The 11,106-nt window shown below is 33.1% G+C and overlaps 1 protein-coding gene across 3 annotated transcripts in view; it reads left to right on the top strand.

Annotated features, from left to right (window-relative positions):
- The first annotated feature begins 200 nt into the window (after positions 1–200).
- LOC126770443 (WASH complex subunit 1) overlaps positions 201–11,106 on the top strand; it is a 31,346-nt gene continuing 20,440 nt past the window's right edge. The window contains exons 1-4 of one of the 3 annotated variants that reach the window (XM_050489818.1): positions 201–262; positions 4,680–5,091; positions 5,167–5,460; positions 5,936–6,279. In XM_050489818.1, coding sequence (XP_050345775.1) covers positions 4,717–5,091; positions 5,167–5,460; positions 5,936–6,279 — 1,013 coding nt within the window. In that variant the 5' untranslated portion in view covers positions 201–262; positions 4,680–4,716. The other 2 variants (XM_050489817.1, XR_007669458.1) reach the window with 2 other exon arrangements.

Here is an 11,106-nt window from a genome sequence, read left to right as displayed (position 1 = left end):
ATTCAACTTTCGTCCAGGAATGTGATAATGTCACATTTAAGTTTTTGAATGAAATTTTATTTCGTACATCTAAATGTACTTGCAATAAATATATTTTTTTGTGTTTTTATAATATTATAATACGTTTTTAATTTAGATAAAATTAGTAATTATTTCTCTTGAGGCCTGGCAATATTTCCTTGTTTATTGATTAATGTCTATCGACATTGGAGTGAAGTTGGCGTTACTCAGAAATACTTCAAAGTTTTTCTTTCTATTTTATGTAAGTAGCAAGGCGTATTAAATTTACATGCATTCTCGAGGTTTCAAGTCTCGATGCGCTAAGTTTAGAATTATAAAATCACTTGAAGCAACCTGATCAGTTTAAATGATAAATAAAAGTGATGTTGTTAGCTCGAACTTAGTCAACCTTGTGTCAACGTTTCGGGTGGACAGTACGCCATTGACTTCTCGTGATAAAAATATAAAACAAGAAATGTGTTTATCTTTTTTCGCTACTTGCTTAGAGAAACGTTTAATGTTATAAATCGGAATGTGATAGACAAGAGGCGTTTCGGACAATACTCAGTTATGGCAGATTTAGATTCACGTAAAAGAACGAAGTGTAGTAGTGGTTCCAGGAACGGACCGCAGTTTCGATCATGGATTTGGTGTATACTAATAAAGTGTTTCATAAGTTTACCGTGCATATTCTCAAAATGTCTTGGTGTAGATATTACAGTTGCAGTGTATCCTCAGGGTGACATACCTGTCCCGTACGGTAGTCCATTAGAAATTTTTTGCATTGCAGAGAATTATTCGTCTAATGATATAGAATTTTCACTTGCTGGTAAACACCTCGAATCTGAGATCGTAAACAGTACAACAAGAAGATTGTACATCAAAAAGCCAGAAAAGCAAGTAAATTCTTACTACTGTAGAAATAATAAGGCGGGAAAAATATGTGTTGCTCGAGTGCTTGTTGAAAGTCCTCCAGCTGATGTTACGGACTTTAACTGTTTGTCTAAGAACCTTGATATATTAAATTGTTCATGGACTAGTCCTGAGTCCTATAGTAATATAAATTATTCTGTAACCTTTTCTGTTAATGGAAATTTTGTAAAGTCACCATGTATTGCCGAAAAAGTTGAGAATACATTTATCAGATACTGTCTGTGGAATACAAGTAGTCAGCCTAGGTACAGGCAACAAGAAGAGGAACAGTTCTTTCATCTGATAGCTTGTAATGTATTTGGATGTAACAAACAAAATTTCACCATAGATCACTACTCGATTGTCAAGCCAGATCCACCTATTGACTTAAAAGTTGTAAAGAATGGTACCCACAGTGTTGTCTTAAAATGGAGAGTTCCTAATAATATTGTTGATTTATTGACATGTGGGGTGGATCATATCATAGAATATCAAATTGCTAAAATTGATAATACTACACAGTTTCACAGAGTGGATGCATCATACCTCCCACCGAAAAATAAAACTTATAGATTTCAGTTAACCAATTTACCATATGCCCATATGCAATATGAAGTTAGAGTGTACATAAAGTCTAAAAAAGCAGTTAAAAGAGAATTCTGGTCCGAATTTGAGTATGCAGTATTCTATACAGCTAGTGAGAGACCAAAGAGGTCACCTGATATGATTGCAGGTGCATTTGATCAAGCCACATACTATAACAACAGAGTGATATATGTGTATTGGAAACAGCTCGAGGAATATGAAGAAGCTGGTGCAAATTTCACATATAAAGTACTGGTGTCACAAGGTAATAAAACAGAAACTGTATTTCCTGAAAAAAATAAAAGTCTGAGCTATGTTATTCTTAATGCTAGTCTTGATGCTCTGGATGTGACGGTTTGGTCATTTAATATGAATGGTTCCTCTCCTAACAGTAGTCATCTCTATATCCCACAAGAGAAAGATACACATTACCTAAAGCTAACATCCTTTACCAAATTAGCATATGAAAATGGTACCTATGAGCTTTCATGGGTGGGTATTAAGAATATTGATAATTATACTCTTTTCTGGTGTCAACATAATACTACGAAAATATGTGCAGGACGAATGGATTTTGCAGTACTTAATCCTAAAAAAAATAATCATGTTATTGACTTGCCAAGAGAATACAGATATCAGTTTGCAATATCAGCAAATAATGGCACAAAAACTAGTGGCATGGTCTGGGCAAAGTGTGACATATCGAAGGATGGATTTGTTATGTATGGTTTTCCTGTTCATTTAAATTATGATGTGCCTGGTAAGTCATATGTAACTTTAAGATGGGTAATGGACTGTGCTCTTCAAGATGGAATTATAACAGGCTATAATATAAGCTATTGTCCAATCGTTCAAACAAGTAGTTACTGTGATAAATCAGTAGAAAACAAATATATTTTTATACCTAATCCTAAACAGATGGATGTAACTATAAAAAACTTGCTACCCTTTAGAACTTATCAGTTCACTTTTGCCCTCAAGACTATTTATGGACAAAAAAATATTGAAAATGCTACTGCAGTAATAACCACATCCGAAGATACACCAACTAATCCTATAAATGTTGAAATACTTGATGTGAGAAATAATTCATTGACTATATCATGGGACCCACCCATCCAAAGAAATGGTAATATTGGTAAATATGTCATCTACAACTATAACAAAGAATTTTATGTTGATAAAGTGTCTGAAACTGATACTTCTAGAAGAGAAGTAACATTAACAGGTTTGCAAGGATACACTAATTACTCTCTAACTGTGCAAGCATGCAATGTTCCCATAGGTCTGTGTTCAAAAATTCGATATAATGATGCAATATTTGTAAGAACAAGAATTGGTTCTCCTAGTAGATTAAAAGCTCCTACTGTTAAAAATAATCCCGACAAGCTTACATGGGAAGCACCTGATAATCCTGGTGGAACAGTCGATCAATATCAGATAAGAAGGGTAATAGATGATTTGGAACCGGAAATAATAAATACAACATATTTAGAATTTTCCCTTACTCATTGTGAAGGAGTAGTTTCAACAGAAACTTATGAAGTTAGAGCAGTTAATTTTGACTATGACTTGTATCACGGAGTGCTAAGCGATGGAAACGTAACTTTGCCTGTAAGAGATAAAAATGAATCATATAATGAATATCCAGGTCCTTGGAGTGAGCCCAGTACCGTGGCCTGTCGAAGCAGGGATGGATTGACGATGATTTTAATATTTATGGCAATATTTGCTCTAATAGGCATAGTTTACGGATCAATAAAACTATACAAGAAATATAGGAAAATGGAAGATATTAAGCCCGTCTTGCCAAATGGCTTGGGTATTCCTGAAAAAGATATTTCAAAATATACTTTTGGTGGCTGGAATCCTACAAACAAAGAAGAAAAACCCTCATCTGATGAAATGCTGTTATTACCGAATACCAAAACTACAGTTTCATTGCCAGATTCAAAACAAAAAGATGAAAATTGTGGTGTAAGTGATCAAACTGATAGCACTGTTTTATCTGACTCTTCACGAGGACCTGACGATCGACAAGTTTCAACTTCAGATGATGGTTCGAATTCGTCGTTTCACATTGAACCAGAACCCATTAAAGCCAATGAGGATGCTACTAACGAAATCCCTGAAGGAGATTCGTCGACGATAGACGCAGAAAGTTCGCGAGAAAATTCTCCTTACTTCGGTGACAAAACCTTCAAAAAGAATTCAATAACTGGTTTTGTTCAACCTGTAGTGAACTCTGCAACTGGCTACGTACAGTCAGCGCCAGCACCAATCAAAGGTCCTCTGACAAAGAGTACGCCTACGCCTGCAAGTACCAGTTATGTTATGGCTGGTCTGCCTCCACCTATATTTACTACTAGTACACCATCCCAGGTTCCAAATCCTCCCGCTCCGTCTTCGGGTTACGTTCTCCCAGAAGAAGTACAAGCGAGATCAATGCTGAATTTCTCTAAATTAGGATCTGCACCTCCAAAGTTAATTGGACCTGAAAGCTTGCCTACTATGCCTACCTTGCCACCTCCAGCGAAGCATTGCGCTGACAATAGTTATATTCAACTGCAGTCATTAGATTCCTTGCCTAGTCTTAAGACAACTGTACGGAACCCTGTGCCATTGAAGCCATCCGCCTCGAGCGGCTACGTTAGTCCAGAAGATGTTGTCATTAATAAACATCTTAATAATATGCTATCAGCTGGTCAACTTGCCGAGGAGCCTGCCATACTAGATCCGACGATGTCTCCGGATGCTTATTGTCGTTTCTCTTGGAGCACTGACCCCGCTAATGATAATCTACACACGTTACTCGCCGAATCACCCACGCGAACGACCAAGAATTGATTCTATCATTGCGATTATAATAGTTGACACAGAACTGATAAACAAAAATAGATTAACAGTGACTGAATTGTAAATAAAAAAATATAGTTTTATCGTGTATAATATTTTAATGGACAATTTATATTTCATGACAAGATGTTGGGTGTCTTATCTAGTGATAATTTCTGTGCCTTATTAATTTATTTTAGGTAATTTCAATGGAATTAAGTAGGTAAGATTAACATTTTACGCTATCATTATATTAAAAAATATTAAGACGTTTATGGATTTTTTGAAAGTGGAAGTACTGGATATTAGTTATTGTCGGAATCTTAAGAGTTATATGTTTGTTACAGAATCTGATAATTCAAAACTCAAAACAAGACAGTAGTAATGGAGGGAATTTATAAAATTAATTTAATACCAAACGATTTAAGTATGGAAGAAACTGTCATACAGATAGCTGACACCTTAGACAATCTGAATGGAATAGTTGATGACGTATTCTCACGCGTAATGGCGAGAATCAATCTGAATGTAGATAAGACTCGTGAACTTCAGGAAAGAATAAATGTTTCTCGAACAAAAGTGGAGAAACTTGCTGGTATGCAGAAAGCGATTAAAGTGTTCTCTAGCGCTAAATATCCAGCGTCAATATCACATGACCATTATCAGTCTGTTTTCGATACAAATCACTATAATTATGAACGTAAAAAAGTAACTCTAAGTGGGAAATCTCAGAGGCAGTCTAATGATAAAGCTATTCAGGTAACTACAAAATTTGTTACCGTTTTTTTTTCACAAATTTATTGAATACAAATTACGTATCAATTTATTTTATAGGAAAAACTTCATTTCTTCCACGTGAAAGTTGTCGAACCTAAATCGGTGAAACCAAAATCAGATTTCGATCTTAAAGCTGTTATTGATAAAGTTTCGAATGTAGGCGATCTTCTAATATACAATACTGATGAGAGTCCGTATTTGGTCACGCCGAACAGAACGCCCATTTATGTACCGAGGGTGAATACAGATGTTCAGAAGAGCTTATTAGAAGATGCACCGCCATCGATAATGAACAAAAACGTTTTGAAGAGAGAAATCGACGAATACATGTACGCGCCAGGCATGGGAATGGTAAGTGAAAATTTGATTCATATTTATTTACAAGTATTTATTTAACTTCACCTGTTAATATGTGCGCGGCCAAACAACAGACTGAGCAGAAATTTCGCAAAAACTTTGGTTGCTTGTGACAATAAATTAACATTTAATGATACTGATGATTAATCGTTTAAATAAAATTCTTATTATCATTTTTAATATATTTTGTCATTTTTTTAACATATTGTTTTTAAAAACTACGTCTTGTTTTATAAGAGGGTATTTCCCATTTTGACGTTAATTTTTGTCCGTGTGATTTTTTAAATTTATGTTGTAATCATTGCATTCTTTACATTTCCACTATATGACTAAGATTATAATTAGTTTATGAATATAAAAGTTGCTTTTAAAGTTTTACGTGAGTAATGGGATTTTGTTACATAATACGCCCATCTAGAACATAAACTAGAAAACGATAGTCGGATCATTATAATATTCACAACAACAGGTACCGGAACTGGACATGCCGCTTGATCTTCCTCATCTACCTGGAATCGCTGGGGATGTCCAATTTTCCAACGCTGACGATGGTTCGATCGCTCCATCGGCTGTTACGTCACCGGTGGTACCGGTCAATACGATCCTAGAAACGGAATTACCCGAGCTACCGGATCTAAAAGAACTGCCCGATGTCAAGTTGGATGTAGAGACGCCGGACATCCCGGATGCCCCACCAGTACCACCGACTCCGGTGGTCCCGGTCTTGCCAGTGATGCCCTCTCCCCCACCACCACCACCGCCGCCACCGCCACCACCTATGGAGCTCACCGAAACACCAAAATCGAATAAAAGGTAAATTTCTTTATTTATTTATTTTTATTTTATGTTTATAGGTCTACAAATCTGAAATGACAATCAAAAAATTCAAATTATATATATATATATATATATATATATATATATATATATATATATATATATAGATTACATTTCTCTTGATGTAGACACGACATGCGCTTTTGATTAAGTGCAAAAAAGCGTCTAGTCTGTGACAGCAACAAAGACATAAGCTTATAGGTTTTTTAATAGCTAATTAATATAAAATATCGAAAAAAATTATAATTAACTTCAAATACGTTTAATAATTCTATGTTAGTAAAAACGATAAAATCTTAACTGTAGAAAACTTTGTAAACTTATTTTAACTTCAAATGTTTTTAGTGAATAATTTAATTGTGACTAATGTTTTGAAAAGTTTAACGATTTTATAATATATTTTTATGAAACGAAAAATTATAACAAAAACAAGGAACCGGTTTTTATAAGTGGATCATTTACATTACATTTAAACAAATAATTCAATTACCTTATACATAAAAAAGTATAAAGTCCTAATATATAAAATAGGTTGTACGTGAGTAAGAATGACTGAATTTTAACATATTGGATATACAGTATTGTCTGACTTATTGGTTATATCTAGTTTAATATTTTTGCTGAACATCCATCGTTTCGTAAGGGTAGGTACAGCGTTAATTGCGAATGTTACTAAATTATTTGTATATATATAAATGTGAAAGTAAGTTTAACTGTTTGTCTTTTACACGGCTAAGCCACTGAACCGATTTTGATGAAATTTGACATGACCCAAGCTTGATTCTCAAGGAAGGATATAGTCTTTAGTTTTTTTAACTAACACCTAACACGCGGGCGAAGTAACATATAATTAAATATTCAAATTAAATATTTTTTTAAATTTAATTATAAAAAAAACACCGAAGGAGTTGTTTGATATTGCTTAATAACCTCATTAATTGCTTAACTTATCATGTTACTAACTTTTAATGTATTTTAAATAAACCTATTAATGAATTTCGTGGTTACTACGCTGTAATATAATATTCAATTTAGTATTGTCTAATGAAATAAATATTATAATCTATGAAGCGTCTTTCTATGTTTGTCTTTGACGTAAGCTTTTAAATAAATATCGTAAAATTTCGAGGCCTATGTCGAACTCGCTTATCTCATACCTGACTTTTTCTATATGCATTCCAGTCACCATGTGCGCACGTAAAAAAATGGTTTACTAACATAGCTCTCATTAATTTAGTTACGGATAAGATTAACGACTATATTCTTTGCTTTTCGAAAAGTATACTTCGTTCGAATCGTAAAAATATAAGACCCGTCTTATATTTTTACACCCATACCTGTCCCGTTCCGGCTTTATACAAATTCCAAATAGATTTTTTTATTTTATTTGGAAATTTAGCGTGTATTGTCGTTTACAAAGATTGCAAAAGTCGTAACGCAATAAAAGGTTTCACAAATTCTAAATACATACACAAAGGCAGGGTCTGTCTAAAGATCAAATAATAAAATTAGGTAGATTTTTAATGTTACCTTTTTTTCATGTTTCATTAGAATTGCTATAATATAGATCTAAATAGTAGTTTACGATTCAATTCAGGCACGATTGTATCTCGAGAGTTTTTCGACGTGTCTTCGGAAGCGAAAGAAAACATTCGTGAGTAAACCCGCATAACATGTCGGTAATTTTTATATGATTCAGCAAAATTATTAAACCTTGAACCGAAGTCGTTTTTATAAATCCTATAAATTATTTAAATTACGTTCACCATTTTTGTATTTGGGTAATTTTTATATTCACGATGTAGTTTGATTTCGTTTTCCTCTTTACATATATCTGAAGAATTATAATTCGTTTTTATTTTTGTTTCCTGAACTTGCAAAACGTGTTAAACTAAGTTTATAAACATTGTTTATACAAAATATATTTAATATAGCAGATACAATGTATAATTTGTTTGAAATAATATTTTGAAAACAGAATATTATTTCAAACAAGTGAATTCCTAATGTTATTATCGTACTCCTTCAATCTTAACAAATATAAATTATAATGTCTATAACAGTGACGTCAGTGCTGCATGAAACGGTATGAGGAAATTAGTAAGATTTATCAGATTATACGGAGCCGGGGTGCATCCGAGCTAGCTCTCTAATCATGACCGGTTTGAAACGTAGCTTCACGGTAAAGATAAACTGATTCTACATTCTCGGAAAAATCATAGATTATTCACCTGAAGCAACGATTGCGTTTTTCCATTTACTTGAAAGCACGTGTTGACTATGTCAGCTTTTAAACTGGAATAAACTCCTAAACTTCCAAAGTTTAAAAAAAAAAAATTTTTAAAAGTTAGTACTTACTTAATATTTCTATTCACAGTACCAACCTCATTATCCTAAAAGTTGTAGTTCCAAGATATATGTAGTAGTTTAGAAAGATTTAAAAAGCTATATTTATACGTTTATTTATTGCTTGGACATAAGCGGCGTTTTTAAATATGTTATTGGCATTCGTGAAACGTACATTTTTCAAGTAAACCGGCTGCAATAGATGTTGCATTACATGAATTGTAAGTAGCATCGTTAGCCACAAAAGGAAGGTGTAATAGAAAGGGTTTCGTAGAAAAATGTAAATTGTATGTTCCACTCGAGTCGGATTAGAGTTATGGGTCACTTGACCCTAGCTTAGACCGTCGATGGAATATTAAACGGATACATCTTGTACAGTCGAACATAAGCCAGTTTTAATACGACGCACGTCCAAAATGTTTACGCGTTTATTAGGAATCTTCGCTTCCCTGTACGACGTTGATAGTTCTTGTAACAATATTCTAAACGAGTTGTTTCCCTCATTATAACCTTATGTAACAAACCATAACACCTTTATTCTCGTGATGTGTAAAAATCTAAATGTAGTTCTACTTAGTATACGGTATTATTATAATAATATGTCCTTGTACTTACAAAATTAGTATCTTAAGCTATAATCCGTCCACTGTTAGAAAAAAAGGTAAATTATTAACCGAGTTAAGAAAGTTCGAAAATATAAAAGTGAGGCTTTGCCATTAAAAGTGGACGAGTCTTAAAAAAACTTGTATTCAGAGCCGTAAAATGAGAATACTATAGCTAGCTTGTAACCTCTGATCAAACTATTATATATTAGAATTACGTATCTGTTAAATTTGTTGAGTTCGGTTCTAGATTTTTCTACGTTCGAGTTCTTAGTTAAAAATCATGATGAAATTACGTCCTTTGGATAATATTTAGTACAGAAAATCTTAAATGCAGGTCAATTATCAAATGTTAACTTACTGTCAAGGATTTTTTTTTATTTTTTATTTTTTTATTAAACTTATTTAAAAGTTCGTACATCGAAATGCATCTTCTTTAAAATATGTAAAAGCTTAATTCGGTTTAAATAATCTACAGTACAAACATGTCAGTTCTGCTAATGGCAGAATAATAAAATCATTAACGCGAGTCTTCTCTTGGTTTGCAATTTAACACACTTGGCTGGTGCCAGAATAAGATACGTATACGATTTGCTGATCTTTATAAAACCCGGATGAAAATTTCACCGTATGCATAAATAATGATATAACAAGAACGGCGCCATCTAACATATTAAAGTTTCATGAAAATACGCGGGAAAAGACCGGATTGGAATTTTAAATATACTCTGCTGTTTTCAACGAGTTCGTCTTGCAGATCTTTAAAGTAGATAGCTTTTCTAAGAAATTCTGTCTCGCAATCCTAGTGTAGTCCCGTGTTATCACAAAAAAAGATTTATGTTTACTACCCACTTTCTTTAAGTATAGTATTTTTAATAGAAAAAATAAATAATATAATAATAAATAATAATACAAAACAAACAACATGATTTGAAAATAGGAGTTTTATGACGAATCAACGCCATTGTTGATGATTGTCGGTTGGTTTACAAAATAAATCGATTTCACCGTATTCGCAAAATGGAAGTGGTTTTGAAAACAAATCGCGTGCGTATGTTCGTAGGAACTTTGATTTGTACAAATAACACTCGTGTTTGACTTTAATGACGTATGGGAGGCAAGATAAGGTTTCAGTTCTTATTAGTTGTAAACGGTCTATGTTTTGAAATGTAAAGGTCGTTCAGCATTCACGTGGCTTAGTCTGGCTACTCTTTGTATATAAGTTAAAAAAAAATGTAATATTCAAAGGCTTAACCAATAAATACACTTAATAATTAAAACAAATATAAAGTTGCTCTTATAATTCGAACGTAATGTATACATGTTTTAGAACAACTTCAAAAGGGGGGTAGGTATACAACATTACTGTATCGCGGGTTTTGTTTAATTTTCAATATCGTATTTTTTTTGTTTTTAGTAATAATCATTATATATATATATTTCCTACGTTCAATTTTAACAAATCTTAATTCAGGTCCGCAGTGTAGATATTTTTGAAAATGTCTGTGTGAATGCTGTTATGCCTGCATATTTTGAGTCTAACTCAAAGAGTATATCAACTGGAAAACAATTTTATCTGACGCGTTTTGGTCGAAATTTGGGTTTCATTCACGCTGTTTATCAGCGACTTCTCGATCTTAAGACTAATCTACGCAGGAGATATGAGATTCGAACCTTGTCTGCTGCCTTGCAAGCCATCTGATCAGAATGTTTTCAATTAAATCCAAATGTATAATACAGTAACGGATAAGTTATTTCATGGACTCGTCATTCTCATATATATATCCGATAGATGTTCTACGAAATTTTATTTTCATCAGTTTAAAGATAAAATAATACTTTATATAGTTACTTA

The sequence above is a fragment of the Nymphalis io genome, chromosome 9 (assembly GCF_905147045.1).
Source record: "Nymphalis io chromosome 9, ilAglIoxx1.1, whole genome shotgun sequence".
Lineage (NCBI taxonomy): Eukaryota > Metazoa > Arthropoda > Insecta > Lepidoptera > Nymphalidae > Nymphalis > Nymphalis io.
This window is presented reverse-complemented; position numbering and strand designations above follow the sequence as displayed.